General features: G+C 38.3%; 1 protein-coding gene across 1 annotated transcript in view; it reads left to right on the top strand.

Moving 5' to 3' along the window:
• The window catches only part of LOC128364399 (netrin receptor UNC5C-like), a 200,016-nt gene extending 181,016 nt beyond the window's left edge, over positions 1 to 19,000 (top strand). Inside the window, exons 10-18 of the mRNA XM_053324932.1 lie at positions 264 to 481; positions 2,828 to 2,963; positions 3,569 to 3,656; positions 6,528 to 6,696; positions 9,288 to 9,521; positions 11,297 to 11,446; positions 11,765 to 11,929; positions 14,130 to 14,308; positions 18,838 to 19,000. Of these exons, the coding sequence (XP_053180907.1) occupies positions 264 to 481; positions 2,828 to 2,963; positions 3,569 to 3,656; positions 6,528 to 6,696; positions 9,288 to 9,521; positions 11,297 to 11,446; positions 11,765 to 11,929; positions 14,130 to 14,308; positions 18,838 to 19,000 (1,502 nt within the window). The remainder of the gene's footprint in view (positions 1 to 263; positions 482 to 2,827; positions 2,964 to 3,568; positions 3,657 to 6,527; positions 6,697 to 9,287; positions 9,522 to 11,296; positions 11,447 to 11,764; positions 11,930 to 14,129; positions 14,309 to 18,837) is intronic.
• Positions 19,001 to 22,432: the final 3,432 nt, after the last annotated feature.

The following is a 22,432-nucleotide window of genomic DNA, read 5'->3' as shown; positions in this document are numbered from 1 at the left end:
TTACTGATCTTCCTACAAGGTTTCCCTGTCTGCCCCATATTACAGCCATATGCCATTGTTAATGCTGTGACGTATCTAGTCTTAGCCCTTGTTCCTGCCTTCTCTGTCTGACACCTGATTCTCTGATCCTGACTGGTGGCGTTGTCGAACTCAATTCATGTTGTAAAATCAGATTTTTGCTTTTTTTTTTTTTTTTTTTTACCATTTTCCTCCCATTTCTACTACCCTTCTTTATCTCTTTCTTTCTTTCACTCCATCCCTAGCTGATCTACTGACAGCTCCTCCTGATTTGACAAATGCAGCTGCCATGTATCGTGGTCCAGTGTATGCCCTCCATGACGTGTCAGATAAAATCCCAATGACCAACTCTCCACTCTTAGACCCTCTCCCCAACCTGAAGATAAAAGTCTACAACTCCTCGGGTCTGGTTACACCGCAGGATGACCTCGGAGGAGACTTTACATCGAAACTCTCTCCCAAGGTAATGTCATGAATGTATCCATCAGTATCCATCACTTCTATGATTCTGCTTTTTACTACTACACTAAACTACAAGTGATAATTGTACTCATGTTCATTAATAAGCTTGTAGTGGGTGGTCTTATTTTGATCTCATATTTTGCCCACTAACATACGTGAGGTTTGAAAAATATTAGGGACATGTTTCAATATAATGCTGTACACCACCGCCCACTACAATTTCAATAATAAACATATAGTTGAATGACATGTCAACAAAAACTGAAGACATATAAGCTTTATAGAAATGAAATTTATGGCAGTATCAAATTGTATTAGATTGCACAGGTGTTCCTAATAAACAACCATGTATTTCCTGTCACATAAATACAAAACCAAAAACCATTCAAATGTATGCAGCTAAGTGTCTTTTGCTCTGTCAACTAAATGGCCTGCATACAGGTGTCAGTTGTCACAAATACAGACAAAACTGCTTGGTTTCATCAAGGCACCTGTCCTGAGACAGTATTAGAGCTGAACTCAATGTCTTTGAGCACTACAGATCAGTACCACCGTTTGATGATTTTATCTGCTAATCTCCAGTCACTGACCTCACCTTGCTAATTTGAGATTTATTTTGCATTTATTTTAGTTTCAGTCTTTTGTTTGTCCTCAACACATTGAATCAAGTCTTCTTTGTTTGACGTAGTAAACTACTGAATCTTAATTCCTTATTTTACATCTCACTGTGGACATTTAGACCATGAAATGCAAAAGAGGTCATATTTTAGCACTTACCCTAAGGTGGTTTCTTATGTCTATTGTAAATCTGCTCTCTTTTCACCTCGACTAGCTTAGCCCTATGGCAGTACTCCCAGGCAGATGCAAATCTTCCCTGTAGCAATTTAGTTATTGGTTACAAAGAAAACATTCATAGAGCAAACAAATAAATAAATAAATAATTTTGACCAATATGAATGCAGGAGAAATATAATGGAAAAAATTTAAAGTTGGTAAGGTATCAGTTTAAGGTTTACAATACATAATAAAATGTTGACATATAGTATTGAAATTGATCAGTCTGGTGAAAATAAAACTTACCTTGAAGAGGCTGGCATTCATTTAAACTTATCTGGACCTTAGCTTGATTTTCTTCATATGCACCAGGTGATTTGAGTGGGCATGAGGGAAGATGCTATCCCCCTTGTTAACAAAATGACTGAAATGCATCTCCCTTGTTAACCTGTCATCCCTCCTCTCTATCCTCTAGGAGAAGAGAGAGTGCAGTGTTGTTTGGTTGAATATGTTAGTCTAGCCTGCCTGGTTCATTAATCGTTTATCTGACTAGGGTTTGTGCAAGTTAAAATCTATGGCTCTGACCATGGCTCTGAAATATCAGTAGCCTAACTGTGCTGTGTACTGATAAATCCTTGGTACTGTCCATGATGCAGGAATAGCAGAGGGATTTGTAATTGCGCTTTGTTTTCATGTCAGTGTCATCTTGGATCTACAGTATGACATTCTCTAAGCTGTATACTATGAATATTCAATTATATACTATATTGTAGCCTATATACTCTATAGAGTATTGTCACCTCCATGATCAAAGTGACAAGTAGCAATGTGTTGTTGTAAAAGAGCAAGAGTATATAACCTGGAAGTGGAGCAGGTGTTGTGACTGAGGAAATGAACATGCCCTGACCACTCCAAACTCTGCTGCTACAGTTATATAATTGAAGGTAGGGTTTATAAAATACAGAGTGTTTTGTCCACATCCAGTAAAGGAATAGGCTTTCACAAAATATGTATTTAGCCTAATAGAAGTTATATTAAATCGAAATTATTATAGCAATTATAATATCAAGAATTTGGCTAGGCCTATATGATAATCCCACAGTCTTAACCCTAATGCTAACCCTCCTATTGGGCCATCCTCCCTGTTAAAAATGAACAAATCCACAATGCTACACAACACAAAGGGCTGATAATTCACTATGTCAAAAGAACAGAGTTTTGACCTGCCATATTTCCTCAATTCTACAAAGTCATAAGGATTGCTCAGGTTGTTTGGAATATGTGCCCAGCATCCATTCAAATTACAGTGTGTCATAGTTACAACAGCATGCATATAAAATGTGGTATTACTAATAGGATTACCTCTATGCTGCTGGATAACCACATTTCTCAACCAAACTAATGACTGACATTGATTCCTCAGTATGTTTTTTCTTTATCATTTAATACAGCAGATTATTTTGTCTATCCAGAAAAAGAACATGTCTAGTACAGTCTCTTACAGTCAATGTTATTTTATGCCTTGCAGTTTGTATCTTTACTACCACACTGACTATCGTCCTTTGATCCCTAGGTAACTCAGTCTCTGTTGGATAACAGTGACACCATGAATCTTCGCAATCAGAGCTTGGCCCGAACACGAGACCCTTCGTGTACGGCTCATGGATCCTTCAACAACCAAGGAGGACATCTCATTGTACCGAACTCTGGTAAACTTTGTATTCTACACACATCAACACCTCATAAATCATAAATCTGGTTGCTGTGTAGTGATACAACAACCAGGGGTATTTCTTTCAACTTTTTCATATTGGGATGGTGAATTTCCCAAAACCTTTTTTTTTAAGTATAAAAATGTAACTAATAATAAGAACATTATTCTGTCTTGCAAGAAGTATTATGGATTCGAACAAGAACAATGCATTTCCTGTACTAAAAAACTAACCACATAAAGTACCTAAGAGTACTGCTACTAGCGCACAGTCAATGTACTACTGAAAACAGCTTTGGGATGTTCTCTTGCTGCTTAAATCTAAAAGAAAAAACTCTCAGTAGACTTTTGTGGGGATTTAAAAGCAGTAAGCATGGAAGAGTAATGAATAATATAACCTGCTGATAGGAAGCAGCTGCTGTATAACATCATAGCACAATTTGTAGGATAATATATTTAAGGTAAAGTTTTACATGGGTTACCTTTAAAAATTATTATTCAATAATTAATCATAATGTTCAAGTGATGATGGGTTGCATCCAATGATGAAACTGATTATTTCTGCCTCTATGCATCCTGCCTTCCCTGCCCAACCTCTTGCAGGTGTGAGCTTGTTGGTTCCAGCGGGTGCTGTTCCTCAGGGTAGGGTATATGAGATGTATGTGACTGTGCACAGGAAGGACAGCTTGAGGTAAGTCTCGTCTCTCTCTTTTACTCAGTTTTTTACTCTGTGGCTTTCTTCTCTCTCTGCATCTCCCTGCTGTCTTTATTTTTTCTTCATATCTACATCTCTGTAGATATGTTTGTTTGTTTGTTTGTTTTTTTGTCTTTTCTTCTTTGTCTTTCTCTTGGCCAGTGGCTTCTCAGGCCTGTTTGTGTGTTTGATGGAGAAACTTTCACAGTATGGCATGGGGTTAGGATGCACAGAAAGAGATGAATCATTATTATTTATATTGTGTAATATATCCATGTACACCTTCCTTTGGTGAGTCAGTCAACATAGGTTAATACCACAAAATTCCTATATTAATACCAGAATTAAAATTCCTAAGTAGTAGAATTGAGGAGATTAAAGGAGAATAAATTACGCATTAATTATTACCTACTTAACATTATAATCTGTATAGTTATCTGTTATAATCCACATTTTTACAATTTACAAATGTAAAAAATAAAACAAATGAAACACCCATTATGTGTGAAATGTTGACTGCATTGCGGCAAACAGAAATTTGTTTCTCTTTGTGCAATGTTATAAATCCCAAGAACAAACAGAGCTTCTGAAAGCATATGCAAGAGATCACTGTTTCCACAGTAACTAACAGATTAGTGGCTATTTTGGGATTACTGTTATCCTGTTACATGTACTATAATCCTCTATTCCCAAGCACTACCATTGCATGAGTGAGGTATAACTCTCCGTGGGACATGAGACACAAGGGAGAACATTTCCATTCTCCTGCTATTCTGTGAAAATGTTCTCAATGCAGTTTTACAGAATTCTTCAGCACTCAATTAAAAAAAATACCTGGCCTTACACATTCCTGTAGTGTGGAAAAAACATTGAAAAACATACACAGATGCTAACATGAACTCTGCATGAACTTTCAAATGGAAAAGGTATCAAAAACATTTTTTGATCATTTTTGAGTGGTGAGAGCAAATATTTCATTCAACAGAATCAATAGACTATGTATCCTGATGATTTGCTTTGCCTTGACTCTCACAGTCAATAAAATAATTCCCCTTTAAAGCTTATTTTGGAGACATGCTGATTCTCAGCAAGTCTGTCCTCTCCCTGTTTTCTGCTTTCACAGCTAAACTATTCACAGCAATAGCAAATTTGACAGACCATATAGTGTGCCTCTGTAGAGCATACAATTCTCTGCCTTGCAGTATCTCTAGTGGTATGTAGCAATGCATATACTTTTGGTTTTATGTGCCCTTTGGTTTGTGATATTTAAAAATTCAACCGCAGTATCCTTATTCAGAAGTGGTAGTACTTTTGGACTGGATAATACACAGATCATCATGTCAACAGTTTTCATGGGGGCTATTTTTCAGTAGGAAGTAATTCAAATGTAGTTGCAGGAAAGTTTGTACATTCTCCAGTAAACACAGACACACTTTCTAGATGGACATGCTCTTTTACACAATTTCACAATTTGTTAATGCTGTGAGAACTGCAGATCAAATTCCATTCTTTATTGTACTGTGGATGACGACAATGTTCATAGGTAGTTTTCTCAAAACCCAGGCAAATAAAACTATCTGCATGTGTTGATACCACAAGAAGTAAGTAAGGAAATATGTTTATTTAGTCATTTAGGTAAACCAACACTATCAAGACAGGAAATAAGTAATAGGCCACATGTTACAGTTTGGGTCACGTATTCTGTGCCATGCATCTACTGTAGCTTCTTTCCAGTCAATAGTGTTCGATTATAAACTGGCCCCCCTGTAATGTGCTACAGTATTTCTAAGAGTCAGACCTCTTCTCTGTCCTCTCTCTTCATCTCAGTCGATAGCTGGCTTGCAAAAACCACATAGCTGCATTGACTTCCTTGAGCAACACTTGGCAAGCCAGAATCATGTGGTTTAGCTCATTAAGATCCAACCCTCAGATGTCCATTTTTAGCCACATTCACATCTTATAATATGTTTCTTCTATTTGTGTGTGAAAAAAATAACATTACACATCAATAACTGTAATTCATTAAGGGGTGACCCCTGCATTAGATAAGTCAAAAGGTGCTGGCACAGTTTGAGTCATACCTTCTTTATCTCTTTATAGTATTTTTCTCTTAGCTTCTCCTACCCATGTGAACCTTTCATGAGTCAATAATGAGCTCCAGCAGCTGAATCGATAATACTGCTAAGGATTAGTGCCCCCCTGACACAAGGTGGGCTGAAAAAAATCGCTCTTAAAATTTACATCCATCTCCTCTATCTGTACAGACTCTTTCCCAGTCTTTTAGCAACACAAGGTAAAAAAAATGACTGGATAATGTATTACACAGGAGAGCACAGACAGTCACTTTCATATGTAATTTCATATTAAAGTATTGTATAAGAATGTGGTTTTAATTCACTCATAAAAAGAAGAGTAATACAGTACTGATGGATATGATATGTATAATCTTATATCTGTACATTTGTTAGCAAATAAAATGGGTTCCAATACTTGAATGTACTGTAAAAAGCAGGAGAGCCTGTGACCAGTAGTCATTATTTTTTGCCCATGAGCTGTGAACTGATGACTCCACCTGAGAGGCCCAACTGAGCCCCTGCTGACTGCACTAATCATCCTCTGATTGAATTTGAATTTTCTCATCTACTCGAAGCTAGTCTATCCTACTCTAACCCCTCTGTCCACCTGTCCTCTCTATTATGCCAGCGATGTTTCTCTATATGAACATTATAAGACAATAACGCAACCAGAAATGAAATCAATACAGCTTTCTGCAGTTGATGCGCACACTAACTGGTAGCCAACAGTGCAGTTCTCCTATCGCCCTCTTCTAAAGCATCATTTCACCTCCCTGTTATCTGTCTTTTCCAGACCCCCGCTAGAGGACATCCAGACTGTACTGAGCCCAGTGGTGAGTTGTGGACCTCCAGGTGCCCTGCTGACCAGACCAGTGATCCTCACCATCCACCACTGTGCTGACAATGTCCAGGAAGACTGGCTCATACAACTGAAGAACCAACTGGCCATGGGAGAGTGGGAGGTGAGTGAGGGTGAACACCCTGTGTTATTATGGTTTGGTGTGTTGGTTGCTGTGTTGCTCTGTTTTTGGGGGCTATAACAATGCGTCTTTTGAATCACAATTGCAATAATAGGTCATAGAAATACATCATACACTTTACAGCAGTGTAATTATCCAAACATAAAGAAGCATGCATACAAGAGCACACATGCATATACACAAAATAGTCCTGAACCTGCAAAAAATCCCTGTACACAGTCAGGGCAACAGGGCAACACGCACAGCATATAAATACATGTGTACCCACACACATTATTGTCTTTGCCCACAATAATAGTCTGCATTACACAGATGCACATACAGTAAGGGAGGGAGAGGAAAAGAAAGAAAAGGAGAGAAAATTCGGTAAACATAAAGTGCCTACAGGCTAGTAGAAAAGCAGGGGGTTGAAGACTCCTATCAGAAGCAATTTGTTATGCTTCTGTCGTCCTCCTCTTCTCTCATCTTTCTTCTTATGTTTCTATCCTTTTTTTGTTCCCTTCTCTGTCTCCCTCCTCCCCGTGTCTCTCAGCATGAAGTCTCTACCTGTGTGTGTGTGTGTGTGTGTGTGTGTGTGTGTGTGTGTGTGTGTGTGTGTGTGTGTGACCATGTATGTATGTGTATGTGTGTGTATCCTTGTGTGTGGGTGTGGGTGATAAGGCTGTCTTGCAGCATCACTGTGTCTACAAGGCCCCCGTATGCTGTCTTCTGTTGCTTATCACAGCTCAACACAATGTCTCTGCACAATTAGCCATGCATAAGATTCCCTGTGTGTGTGTGTGTGTGTGTGTGTGTGTGTGTGTGTGTGTGTGTGTGTGTGTGTGTGTGTGTGTGTGTGTGTGTGTGTGTGTGTGTGTGTGTGTGTGTGTGTGTGTGTGTGTGTGTGAGAGAGAGAGAGAAAGAGAGAGAGAGAGAGAGACAGAGGGACAGAGAGAGAGAGAGACAGAGAGACAGAGAGAGAGAGACAGAGAGAGAGAAGGGGAGGGGAGAGGGGTTGGGTACAGAGTGGGAAAGGATGAGAAAAATGAAAAGTGGAATTTCATCAGAAGGTCGATTTGTTTTTCTCTTATTGCAGTAGAATGTCCATTTCCCATCAGAAAGTTTTCCCCCAAAACAGGGAGAGGAAGGTAATTTAATTCCCTTCACATCAGGGGAGAGCAGCCACGGTTATGATTACCAGTAATAACAAATTCATACCATATTGCTTTCCTACCCATTTGTATTGATTCAACTCATCTGTAGGAACACAACTCCACATGAGCTGTGATTCAAAACTCGATATTTGTATCACACGTGTATGTTTTGAACACAGATCCATGCCCCAGCATGTTTGTATCCACAGACATGCACACACAATACTTCACAGTCATACACACAAATGTGGATGTGTGGACAACAAATTGAAGATTCACTGCCCCCTGTACTAAGAGGAGAACACTGTGAGTCTGTGCATCCTCCCTTGACCCAAGGAGCCATATGGATTTACTCAGGCTGTGAGGGAGAGCTGCAGAAATAATATGATCAACAGCCAGCAGATAATCATACACACATCACAGACAACAGCTCTGAACAAGTGTTATCATTCTCCTAATGGACACCATGATTTTCAGAAGTCATATGTTCAACCAGACATTCATTTCTATTTCAATTCAGTGTCTCAACATGAACAAATGCATTCACAATCTGATAAATCAAGAATCTAATAACTGGAGTTCTAAGATAAATTACCAGACTAACAACAGGAGTCACACGCTGTTTATTGCATTATTAAAGAGATCCCAATGGATTGAAACTCAACATTTACAGCCAGGTTATATAGTTAGCAAAGAATTACGCACATCAGTACTGCCACTGCATTTTTAAAACGCTGTTTTAAGCCACAGAAGAATGCATCAGGTACAAACCACATCCCTGCTTACTCTGGGTTTGTTTGTCTTTGGCTCCAAATGCAGGTCCAGTTGAATTATGTTAACAGACAGAATGTGGTGTAATGCCCATGAATCCTTAAGTAAAGCTGGTATTTGAATAATGGCCACGTTTTAACAATAGGGGTCTGAACGAACAAATAAAGACTTTGCACAAACAAATGGTGGATGAGGGAAAAATGGACTGTGGTTCATTTTATAACTGTGTTGATTGGAGAGTGGGTTTGGTCATTTAGGACTGATTCTGCCTTTTTGTTAAGTTACTATTAATGAACTATCTGTAGATGTTTCACAACAGCAACAAAAACACACAGGAAATTGAGAGACTAAACTGTGTGAAACATATGGAAGATTGAGTTTGAATTGACAACAGCAACTTCTTCACAGCAAACAAGAGTACACCAGAACACAGGCAGGCTACTAACTCAAATATAATAAGAAATGCTTCAGGAGTTATTATAAATAGAGACCTTGTTTTGATTGTAGTCTGTCTTGAATAAAGTCCCTCTCTGCAGCTGGGATGAGTAAAGATTTAATTCAGCTGTTTTAGAACTTGTGTTACACCAGTCTCAGCAATCTGTCATAAACCCAGTGTGCTGGTGACACTTGAAAATAACTCATTTTTGTGTATATGTCTGTTCCCCATAGGATGTGGTGGTAGTGGGAGAGGAGAACTTCACCACCCCCTGTTACGTGCAGATGGATTCAGAGGCATGCCACATTTTAACGGAGACACTGGGGACTTACTGCCTGGTGGGCCAGTCAGTCAGCACGGCAGCTGCCAAGAGGCTCAAATTGGCTGTTTTTGGACCTGTGTCCTGCACAACTTTGGACTATCACATCAGGGTCTATTGTCTGGATGACACACAGGATGCACTCAAGGTAAAGTGTCTAATCAAACTCAAAATCAAAACTCAAAATCAATCCCATTATAACATTTGTTGAGCTGCTTTTTGAGGTGGACACAGTCAGTACTTTGAATTAATGCACACATAAATACTAGACATATTGAATATATGTATATAAAGTACTGTATGCTCAACTTTGCCAAGTTCCTACCAGTGTCTTGAACAACTTTGACAGTAAAGAAGATGTGGGTATACTTTAGGTTGAGTGCTTTGTTGTGTTCTTTAGTCCTATGAGGGATTTAGTTCTCTCTTGGACCACCCATTCTCAAAACTCTTCCCTGTTAATTTGCATTTGAAGTGAAATATATTATAGCTTGAATAGAAAGAATTGTCTAGAGTCATAAATAAAAGTTTCTTCACCTCTAGTCTTCTGGAAATGAGCCGAGCAGCAGTAAACAAAACAGGGTCAAGCAATGTCAAAATAGTGGATGCTTTAGAATTTAAACAAATTCAAAGCACTGGAGGGACCATCTGATAGGGGAGATTAACATCAGTAATTTATGCATGCAATGATAAGTCAAGTGTCAGTGTGGCTCACATCCATGCACACGCACACATAAGCACCAGCACATGCTCATGTTTAACATTTCAAACAAGCAATTGTAACTTGAAAACAAAGTTCAGAGGTGGACTTTTTAATGATGGAGACTTTCTGTAGTGTAATTGATCGGTTGGCGTTTCAAAGGGAAAGTCTCTGCTGTATATCTACTGTAGAGCTGCCGCGTAGGAAGATGATGGGAAGGAGGAATTGATTATTTTGAAAAGGTTGTGGGAGGCATCATAAGTCATACAGATAACTTATTCTTCCATGAAAAAAATAACTGTGCGTGTTTGTTTGTATGTTGATTTGTTCATGTAGGTGTATGTGTGCAGTTCATGTGCCTGAAAACACGTTGATGTTATCAATATGTGTGTTTACGATTATACATGCACGTGTCTGTAAGGTACAGATACTTTCTTAGTGTGCTCTTGGTGTGGGCTTTGTTGATGTACAGAAGTCAATTTGAAAAGGATGAGCAAAAAATCCCCACAGGACAATGTGTGCAATGTGTTGTTGAAACAGCTGCTGTGCAGTAAAGTGAAAAGTGCTGCCTGCTTTGGTTCACAAAATGGACAGACATGGAACAAACAATATGATACAGATTCAATATATTTTATAAGTCCTAATCAATGTAGTTCTGTTTTATTTTAAACTATAGAGTACACAGTCAAAAGCATTCTTGTCATGCCAGCAAGAAAAAAATCAGCAAAGAAGAAGACTTAGGTGCAAAATTTTAAATAATAAAAATTCAATTTGCTTGTAATTTAGCTGCAAGTTATTTTCAAAAGAATTATGATGCATTAAGGTTGTTTTCTAAAGTCAGTAGGAGTCATTCAATTTTACAGTCTCTCATTAAAGATATGCTTAATTTCCCCACATCTCACAACAGCAGTAGTTTGACTGGTGGTGCATTATTAATCAAGAGTTTTATTGATCTTGATGTCTCTCTTTAGTTCAGTGCAGTTAGCAGAGCTAAGCTTTGCTTTAATCCAGGGAATATAACTTCTGAAATTTGTGATGATATCTTAATGAAAACTTTCATGTGTTTCAAGTGTTTCATGGTGCTGCACACTTCAAGGAATACAGCATTGTCTGCCATAATTATGCAAGATAAATTAATGGCTTTCTACAATTTGTTATATAAAGCTGGTTCAATGAGCTACATTAAGCAGAAGCAAACTTAGTTGTTGTTTGTTGGGTTTGTGTAGGAGGTACTTCAGATGGAGACCCAGATGGGAGGAAAGCTACTGGATGAGCCAAAGACTCTGAACTTTAAAGACAGCACACACAATCTGAGACTTTCAATCCACGATGTGCCACATACACACTGGAAGAGCAAACTCATCGCAAAGTACCAGGTGAGAGCCATATACTTGCGTACACACACACACACACGCACACACACACACACACACACACACACACACACACACACACACGTATATTTAGTCAAACAAGTCTTTATGTAAATGTTTATGTAAAAGCACCAAACTCGCTAAGCACCTCAAGTGTCCACAAGTCCACAAATTTGTAGTTTTAAAGGGTGCTGCCATTGATAGTTGTTATTCATATCTGAATCAAAGGCACAAACACAAGGTGACCCCTGAGATTACCTATTTGGAAATTTGCTTTGCAATCACATTTATATATAACATTTGCATATATGCAATTTCTAGGAGATCCCATTCTACCAGGTGTGGAGTAGCAGTCAGAGAACTCTTCACTGTACCTTCACCCTGGAGAGACTGAGCTCAGCCACTGCAGAGATCAGCTGCAAACTGTGTGTACGGCAGGTGGAAGGAGAGGGACAGATCTTTCAGCTCAGCAACACATTGGAGGAGGTAAGCTCATAGAAACTCTCATGCATGCAGCAAACATGCTAGTACTGTTTATTGGGTTTTGGCAGTACGTATAAGAAGACTACAGGAGACAGCATTGCCTCACACTGGTCGAGGACAGGATACTGATGAAGTGATACATACTAAAAAGAAAACAGTTGGAGAGAGAGAGAAAGGTTCTTTCTACATCCCTTTTCTAACTTGTAACTTCTACATTCCAGTACTAAAGGTCTTAAAGTCACTAAGTTTTTCCTCTATCTGTCACACAGGCAGGGTTCCTGCTATGGTTCTGTGACTCTGTTCAATCATTCATACTGGGGCGAGAGGTCATATAACACGAGTGGAATAACTCTCCTTTGATTTTCAGAGGCCACATAACCACAAAGTCACTGCATGTGTGTGTCTGTGTGTGTGTTTATGTCTGTGTGTGAACCATTTTGGTCGAGGGTCAGACAATTCTTTTGTAATGTCACTCCTTTGAATCTCCCATGGTGTTCATGAGTGATAGCTTTGTGCTTTAGAATCTTTTAACCCTTTGTTTCACCAGGTAGGTTGACTAAGAGAAGGGATAGGGTGTACAACAGTGCATGCGACAGTGGATGTACTTATCCAGAATTTTTCTATAGAGCAGAATGAGAATGACAGTTAAAGTCTTTAACCATGCAAAAATATGCCTTGTAGTGTTTTAAGATACTGCTCTAAAGGATTTAATTAAACAAAAAACAACCCTAACCCAAACCCTAACAAGTACATTTGTAGTAAACAAATGTTTGACTAAGTCAGGCAAAGAGTGTGTTGGTGTTTAACATTTAGAAGCACATCTGAGGCTGATGCTGATATCAATATTTGATAGTAAAAAAATAAGATTACAGTATATCTCAGGTGATGACAGGAGCTGACATGTACTTTAGTTCCTTAAATCAGCTGATATATTGTCCTGGATATGTTTTAATGCAATTCATTTTCTGTTCTGTATGTATATGACTACTGAACTAGACTATAGACATATTTGTGTTTAGTAGGTACATATAATCCAGTGTTTCATTTCCACATTTTTCCACTTTTGATTCGTATCTGTAAAATGTACATCCAGTTAACATTTTGATGATTTAACATGATGATTATCTTTTTGCGAATGCTGTTAGAGGTGAGAGTGAAAGAAAGCATACTAGAAATATAATCTAATATGCATCTCTTCTTACTTTAATATGCCTTCTGCCTTCAGCTAAATAAAAAGCCTCCACTCCCCAAACTTATTTTGGGGCAAACAGTAGCTGTGCAACAGGGACACCGTGGAAATTAGGGGAAACTTGGGAAATGACAGTTTTGTCACAACACCATTAAGTATTTTGTCAAGTTGTAATCCAGTTTAAATAGTCCATACCTAGTCTTACAAAATAATTACTGTGATCCCATGGGATGTTTGACAAGTAGGGTAATTAGAGCTGAATAGCTAAAGCAATATTCAGTGAGTCTCTTTTTGTGTGTATTAAATAAAATGAAGTAGACCTTAAATCAGCCAGCAGTGTCTTACATATTGAACAATAGAAAGTAAAGCAGGTTTAAAGCATTTATTATGTCAGAAATGAAATGAAGATGTTTCTTTGCATCAATCATTCAATCTCCAGCAGCAGAGAGCTTTCTGCTGTAAATTGGGTCTAAGTAGATGCAGTAAATAGTAATCATTCACATCAACAGTGGCAGTTGTTGTTTCCCTCTGCCAAGCCACATTCATTAGGCCTCTGCCTCATAGCAGCCTAGGAGTGGCAGATTAATGGGATGGAGGTTTAGAAAGAGACAGAGATCAACAGTGAGAGGAGAGGAAGTACTTGGAAGCAGATCTTTGTGTTTTGTTTCTCACTTGTATTAATTAGGAAACTCTGTAATCGGTCACACCAAATGCAAGCAGCAGAGAGATGTGAAGAGTCTTTGCCAGAAGGACCAACATAGAGTCGTTTCTGAAGTAGAAATAGGATTGATTTAATTTCATGGTGTTACCACTTGGATGCACATTTTGAGTATTTCTTAAAGGTAAAATATCTATTAAGAGATTTTAGCATATAGTCCAAGTCCACTACTCTTTTATTATCTAGTAACTGCAGAAGGTACAGTATGCTTGGTTTGATTTATAGTTCAGAGACCTAATTACTCTATGAATTCAACATTTGCACAAAGTTGATATATTTCCTTCTGTCTTTTCCAGGAGGTCCAATGTATAGACACGTCCCTGATGGACCCTGCCAGTAATATAACAACCTTAGTGGGACCCAATGCTTTCCGCATTCCTTTATCCATCAGACAGAAGCTCTGCGGCAGTTTGGATGCACCACAGACAAGAGGCAATGACTGGAGGATGCTGGCCCACAAACTCAACCTTGACAGGTGACACACACATTTATTTTTGTCATTCATTTGAGTGTGCTTCTGTTAGTCATTTGGTTTTGGCTCATCAAGATTGCCTGTCTCACCACTCTTACAGCAGAAGAAAAATTTAGTCAATTTCTGTGAATTCAAGATGATATCTCTTCTTATCAAAAAAAAACCAAAAACACATATAATGAAACACATTACTCCGATGGGATTACAGAATCATGTTTACTACTTATAATTGGAAAAATCCCTTAATTCAGTTAATATGTTTTTCTTGTCTGTAAAGTAATCCACTGAACACATTTTAGTATTAAGAATCTGCTTCCCTGTAGAGTTTGAGTAAAATATAGTAATTTTCCATTTGCACTTATATCCTTAGTATCTCTATCCCCAGATGTGTGTCTCGATGATTCAGTCTGGAGCTTCATTGAGCAGCAGTTACCAAAGCAGAGGCAGATATTGAGAGGATAATTGGACACAAGTGCACCTCACTGTCCCAACAGGCAAACAGCTCATGATGTTGTCTGTTAATTTGGGCTCCAAGTATTCCCGATCAGTGGGTGAAAAATGGGTAGGCACCGTAGCCAAATTGTTGTTTACTTTCACATTTCCACTAAAAGCTACTCTTTAAAATTAGAATGATAACAAGGAAATACCATCTCTTATCCTCTCTGCTCTTGTAACTGCCACGTCATGTCTGTTATGACTTTTTAGTATGACTCAGGCTTTGTCGTCACAGCCTTCTCTCCTCAACTTTTGTATTCATATATTCATATGTAATGAAAGCTGAACTGCACCCACTTTCATACAAACACAAACACACATAACTTTTTGGTCTGTTGTACTGAGACAAATTGTAAAAGGCATTGGTGGAAACTTACATACACACACACACACACACACACACACACACGCACACACACACACATAAAAGCTGTCTCTTGGCTACTGAATTCATTGAACAGCAGACTGAGACAGAAAGTAAGAAAGAAAGAAACAAAGTAAGGAAGAAAGTCATGAAAATAATTTTGTTAGATGTTTTCAGGTGAGATAAAATAAGAAAAAATGAAGAGAAATTGCAGGAGGAGAAAGAGACAGAAAGAAGCAGACAAGTGATGTACATGTCTCTGGTTGTGTTCACAGTACCAGAGTGTGCCAACAGTACAATCACAGGATTTACAGAGGAACAGAATGTCTCACTTTTTATCCCCATGGGACTCAAATCTGATGGCTTTTCCACATTAAAGCAGCATTGAAATCTTTGTCACAGATGGCTCAGCATCAGACTTGTCCTCTGCAGCCATTGTGTACTTGACTCTCAACAGCTTTAGTATTTACCATTGTTATAAAAACTATTCTCCCTGTGGACTTGCAGTTTCAAAATGCCGTCCTTTTTTATTTGCTTAAAAATGTTACCCACCCTTCATTTCCAAAAAAATATTCACTGCTTATTTATTTTTTCAGCTAGACTGCTTCACTCATTTTATTTTATATGATGAGTTGTCAAGGATTTAATCCAGGGTGTTTCTTTATAGGTGGTTATATTAGATCAGTCTTGGTATATTAAACTAAGTACTATTTATATAGTACTTTACTCACAACACAGTTGATCCAAAGTGATTTACAGCACACACGGAAAATGAAAGAAGTAAATAAAGACAATGGAAGAGAAGAAAAATCAGAGTGATGATAATAATGATAATGATAATAGCAAAGGCACATAATCACACAAAGCCCATGGTGACAACAGACCTACAGAGGCTTCAGAAGAAATACCTGAGCTGGTAAGGTTAGGCACAAGCAAAGGCTAATGAGTAGAAGTGTGTTTTAAAAGTCTCAGTGGTGGGGGAAATCCGATGGTGGGAGGAAGATAATTTCGTAGTTTTCGGGCTGAGATACAGAGAGCTTTGTCCCTATAACACTTCCTGGCTTTCGAGACAAAACTCTTGCTGCTGCAACCTGAACTAGTTGGAGATGGGATTAACAAAATTAAGAGATACCAAAATATAAGGAATAGCAATACTCAAGGCAGGAAGATATGAAGGCATGGATTACTTTCTCCAGGTCAGAAGTACAAATATAGATAGACTGTATTGTCCCAAAGGGAAATTCGTTTTCACAATCTGTCAGAGACCTACCAGACACGAACAATATACATACACACAACAGCTATACAAACACCACCAAACATTGAGAACATATAAGTACACACACTGCACAAACACCACCAGACATTGAACAATCGACAAATAAATTGATCTGAGTTTGGAGATGATGCAGAGCTACATGAAGTTTAAGCTTATGTTTACAACCTAATTGATTTGTTTGCCACATTTCAATCCTGAATTGAATATGGCTCCAATCATTATGCATGGGTGTTAACAGAGGGGGCCAAAGGGCCAAGATGAAGAGAAATAATGTTGGTCAAATGCTGTGCTCCAAATAAAATAATCTCATTGGATTGAAAGTTTTGATGTTTCAAAGGCAGTCATTGAGGTCACTTAGTCTGGTGTAGTTATTCTAGTTGATCTACAGGGAGGTAGATATGTGAATCATCCACATAACAGTGAAAAGAAAGTTTTTGAATAATGTGGTTAATAGAGTGGTTACCTGAGTCAGCAGCTAGAAGGAGGTCATTAGTTATTCTCAGTAATGCAGGTCTGAAACAAGAGCAACAAGCATTTTTTCAAAAATGCACTTTTGAGCCAGATGGGACAACAGGATTTTACAACGAAAGGGGAGTTTGGAGATTGGTCTGTAATTATTGAGAACTGAAGAATGAAGATTGTGTTCTTTCTAAAGTGACTAGACTACTGTATGCTTGAAACATTGGGGCTGGTTTCCAGGGAGCTATTGATAACTGGAAGAATGCTGGGGCCAATAGTGCCAAGAATGTCTTTGTAAAGTTGCATTGGAATAATGTCAATAGAACAGGTGGAGGTCTTCGTAGTAGGCATAATAGGCAAAAGGTCTACTAAAGTGATGGACTTAAAGGAAGTTAAAACTGCAGTGTTCTCAGAGGAGATGGATAGGCTATTTACAGATTGACTAATATTAGTTTTCATCTTTAAAGAAGTTTAGGAAATCCTCACATTTAGAGATGCTTTTAAACCTGAAACAGGAGTGGAGGAAGTGACAAAGTTTAACAAAGTATTGTCAATAAGATAAGAAAATGATTGAGCCCTGGCATTGTTGACATCCAGCTGGTATTTATGCCAAGACAAGAAGAGATCCTCGAGCCTTCAAAATGAGATCTGCAATTTATCCTGCTTCCACCTCTGCTCTGCCCTTCTGCATGCTCCCCTTACTTCTCTAGTATTAATTCATGTTATTAAGCCACAGTGAGGCCAAAGGCTTATGATTGTAGTTTTAGCAACAGAGTCAAGGGTGGGCAAAACAGTACTGTAGGAATAAGACAAGTTCCTCCATGCTCACACCAGATGGTGCAGTCTTGATACTGCGGTATTGATGGGAGCCTCTTTATATGCTTCTCCAAATTTATTGGAAGTGGAAGAATATTATGCAGGAGCAGAGATAACCAGGGTGGACAGGGGAAGCGTGTGGAAAATCGAGATCAAAAATCACTTCCCTGTGATCAGATAGGTAAAATGGACAGACCTGAGGAGGGAAGTAAATCTAGCATATGGCTTTTAATATAGGTTTCGCCAATCACAGATTGTTGGAGACCAAAGGATTCAAGTAAATGTTTCAAATCACAGGTTGTGGCTTTAGAGAGACAGCAAATGTGGATGTTGAAATCTCTGAGAATGAAAATACTATGGTATTTTGGAGCAATGTGGGAAAGGAGTTCAGAGAATTCACTGATAAAAACCAATACTGGGCTTAGGGGGTCTGTATACCAGTAGGCTGAAGACTGGCAGCATGCCATCTATCACAAAAGCCAGAAATTCAAAAGATGAAAAATGGCTTTGACAGATACCAGGCCTTGTCAATACCTTTAAAAAAAATTTGAGGTCCAAATCAGACTCCTCATGAAGTCGTCAGTCTAGATGTTTGTGACAAAATACCTGCAAATAATGAATTACATTCCCATAGGCATTTGCTGTACTTTGTGTTTGGTGCTAACTGGCATACATCAACATGCTAACACACTTCACTATGGTGGTGAACATAGTAAACCTTTTAAACATCAACATGGTAACATTGTCACTGTGACTAAGGTCCTAGGTACTTTGAAACCAGTAGAACTAATCAAACTAATCAGGAACGAAACTTAGAACAAAAAGTCCCTGTTGTGCAGTCCTATATGTTAGCATATTAATGTTAAAATATAGCACAAAATTTAGCTTCACAGCACAGTACCTAAGCACAGGCTTTAATTGGGCTGAGCACTATACTGCAACTGTTTCCTCCTTCTTATTTGACTTTTAAATGAAAAACATGATGTTATTTTCAAGATGCAACTATCCAAATTGACTGTTAAGAAAGTGATTACGATTTCATAACTGGTTATCGGTTCATCAACATTTCACAGCATTTACCATATCTTCATCACTCATGCACTCCTTATTTGTTTCCAGATACCTGAACTACTTCGCTACCAAGTCCAGTCCAACAGGGGTGATCCTGGATCTCTGGGAGGCCCAGCATTTCCCCGATGGAGACCTAAATGAACTGGCGGCTGTGCTGGAAGAGATGGGTCGTCATGACAGTAACTTCTGCTCCATGACAACAGAACACTGACGAAGCAACATGGTTACCATAACGATGAACTCCGGAGATGATTATACATGAATTTTCTACGGTTGACACATGCAGCGAAGGCAATGAACAAATATGATGTGGGCAAAAGAAAAGTTTTCACCACGGTGATTAGGCAATGGTTAAAAACCATGGTAATCATGCCGACGTGGTAACAGAAAGTACAAGAGGACGGCAATTGGAGAGATGGTGCTGGAACTGTGTGTATCTTTGTGTGTGTATGTGTGTATTTCCGCAATGTTGCAGTGTTGTTTGTGACTGAAGGAGAGATGACATTACCTACCACACAAACAGAGTCTATCAGGAACAAAAAAAACCTACACACGCCTAAAAAAAAAAAAAAAGAGACCTTGTCTAGTGTAACACCAGTTGTTCTCTCGCTGTTACTTTATACTGAACAAAAGGAAGCAGAGACAAGAAAAGGAAGCAACAGAAGCACTGACCTTGAAAACCTCTATAGGAATGGAACAGAGTCATAATGAGAGAGAACATAAACAGATTAAAGAGGAGTGGGAGAAGCTAAATTGAGGAAAAAGACTCTTCAGGAAGACGTGAGTAAACGCAGTGAGTGGCTAAACTGATTACAAAAGGGAGGGATGAGATAAAACAATGGAAGAGCCGGCAGGTGATCATCTGTAAGAGCATGATGGAAAAGAGATAATGAGAGGGAAGATAAAGAAATGATCCCACTCTTCTCTTGTGAGCCTTGGCTGTACCTGTTTGCCAGTACAGTTTGTTGTCTTTATATCGTTTCTTAGGGAACGCTCTATGTATTCTGCTGTCCATATGTGTGGATCATTTCCTGCTAACAGAATTTGCTACACAGTGACTGTCAATCAAAGATCCTGATGAGAAAGAAGCCCCAACATTTCCAATTTTGGCTAGATTTAGATTGCCTAAAATTAAAATATTAGGAAATCTAGAAGTAGTCAGAGGTGACTGGACTTGCTGTCTACATACCTTTGACTTGTGTTTCTACTCTTCTTAAAAATGCCAGTCCAAAGATGATAACAGTCCTGATGGACACAGGTAAAAGCTCATTATATATCTTGTAAGCTTATATTTTGATTGTTTTTAGCAGTGTATGGCAGTGACAGACGTGTGAAATTGTCTGTTTTGAGGTATGTTAAAATTGCACTCATGATAAACAGATAAACAAGGAAATTATGCAGACTGTCAGCTGTTCATTCTCATTCATAGCATATTTTATAAGTTGGTTTTGTCTTTGAAGAAAAACAGCAAAAAAACATTCTGCACTCATTATGAGTTTCGCCAGTGTAAAGCATTGAAAAGATGTATCTCTTTGCTTAAGTCGTGTTAACATATTCTCTGCAGTACTGCTGCTGCTCTGTTTGTCCCTAAAGAAGCATTGTTTGGACAAAGCTGCAGTACAGATGCAGACTACTGTATGCAGTGTGGGGAATTCCAGCTATGGCTACCACATTTTTGTTAACCACAAAGATTCAAATTCAGGATTTTCTTGACAGATTGCTGGGGCTTGTTTCAAAACAGGGTTCAACTCAGAAAAGAGGCAAAAAGGGAAGAAGAGTTTTTAAATACAATATACAAAGTACCATAGTATAACGTGATAGTGAATTAAATACAGCTGATATCATTCATTACCGCTAAATGTACCCAATATATACTGATTTTACCATATTTTAATTTTCTAGAATATATATATATATATAGCCTACATATATATATTTCTGTCATATTTTTGATGTCCCATCATCACAGGATGTCAGTTCTCTGCCATCAGGCCACGTGTGATTTCATATGTGATCACCACCATGACTTTGCAGGTCACTAGCACCATCCTGTGGCCTTTGAAGAATAACAGCATTTACATTTTTGATCGTGTAAATACATGATTATCATGTTCGTCCTAATGAGCTTGTGTTACCATAATATTTTTGTTCAGTGATCATTATTGTGATATGTACTTTAACTTTTTTTTCATCGTAATGTTTTTATAGGTGTGAACTGTATGGGGGGTGGGGGTTGGGGGTCTGTAACATATCAGTTAGTTGCCCTTTATGTCAAACTACATCCTCTCAGCAACTAACATTCCATCTCATTAGAGCTACTCTTTAGCTGAAAATCAACATACCAACTAACGGAGCCCATGTAAAATGAATTGTAATATATTTGTCTTGAGAACAACATTACCAATCAAGGCTATCTGCTTAAGGCGTACAGTTCAGATGTATGCATACTTGGGTCAACAGTGTCTGACAAAAAGGCATAATCCAAAAAAAGCTTTTGGGGGAAAAAAAGCCTTATTTATGTTGTCTTTTGAGTAGTTGTCAGATGCCTCTGGGGATGTGAACTCTATTCACAATGCAAAGGACAACATGAAAATTTAGTTCAAGGGAAATACATTTGAAATATTCAAAAACTCGAGCTGAGATATTTGTGCCCTGAACTATGGAAAGATGCCATATGAAACCGAAAATCAGGTATGTAAAAGGAGATACTGAGGAGGATATTATAAAGAAAACAAAATAGGCTAAAGCTGAGTTAACATAGCTACAAAAGGTCAGATCTGGTCGTGACAGATTCCATCTTGTGGCTGACCACAAAGGAAAAAAAACCTTTAGGCATTGATGCTTCACACTGATTTTTCTTTCTTTGTTCAGTCAGTCGGAAAAGTGTGAGTTAAAGATCAGACCTCTTGTATGAGTGTAAAACCAGACATTGGTAGACATGGAGGCCTCAAATATGAGCCTTATTGACTAAATTATCATTCAGTCGGAAATATGTGAATTGAAGATGAGACCTCTTGTATGAGTGTAAAAGTCGTGCTAGAGATGAAGGTTTCAAATATGAGCCTTGACTAAATTACAGAAGGTGTATTATTAAATGACAGAGTGGATGTTTTGAATGTTTTTAGATTCAACTTCTGGTGTCAGAAGTGTGGAAATCAAAGGGAAGAGTTGTGTTAAATTTATGAGGATAAAAGCCTAAAACATCAAGTTATTATTTCAGTTTGTTTCAGAACAAAACATGAACCCAAAGGTCATGACAGTGTCTCTTTCATACAGTGTGATCAACATCTTTGACTAATTCAAAGGCATACAGGATCAAACATTGAACTGATGAAATGTGTGCAAGGAAAAGTGCTCTGTAACTTCACTCAAAATGTGTTCCCTGCCACAAGTCTACAGTTCACCAGCAGGATAGACTGTTTGTTAAAGTAGAGTAGGCTGAAAAAGGGGAGTTTTCATATGAGGAGGACACATGTAAGCCTCCAGAAGGTGAACCTCCACAATGTGAAAATGAAGAAAGTAGTGTCAAGATATCCAAGTATGTAAAAAATATTTTCTATCCACACTATGTACAGTTGTGTACTGTCAGCTACATTTGGCAAATTTCAGAATATAAAAAAGAGCAGTACAGTTAGATACTAGT

Source organism: Scomber japonicus, chromosome 9, assembly GCF_027409825.1.
Source record: "Scomber japonicus isolate fScoJap1 chromosome 9, fScoJap1.pri, whole genome shotgun sequence".
NCBI lineage: Eukaryota > Metazoa > Chordata > Actinopteri > Scombriformes > Scombridae > Scomber > Scomber japonicus.
This window is presented reverse-complemented; position numbering and strand designations above follow the sequence as displayed.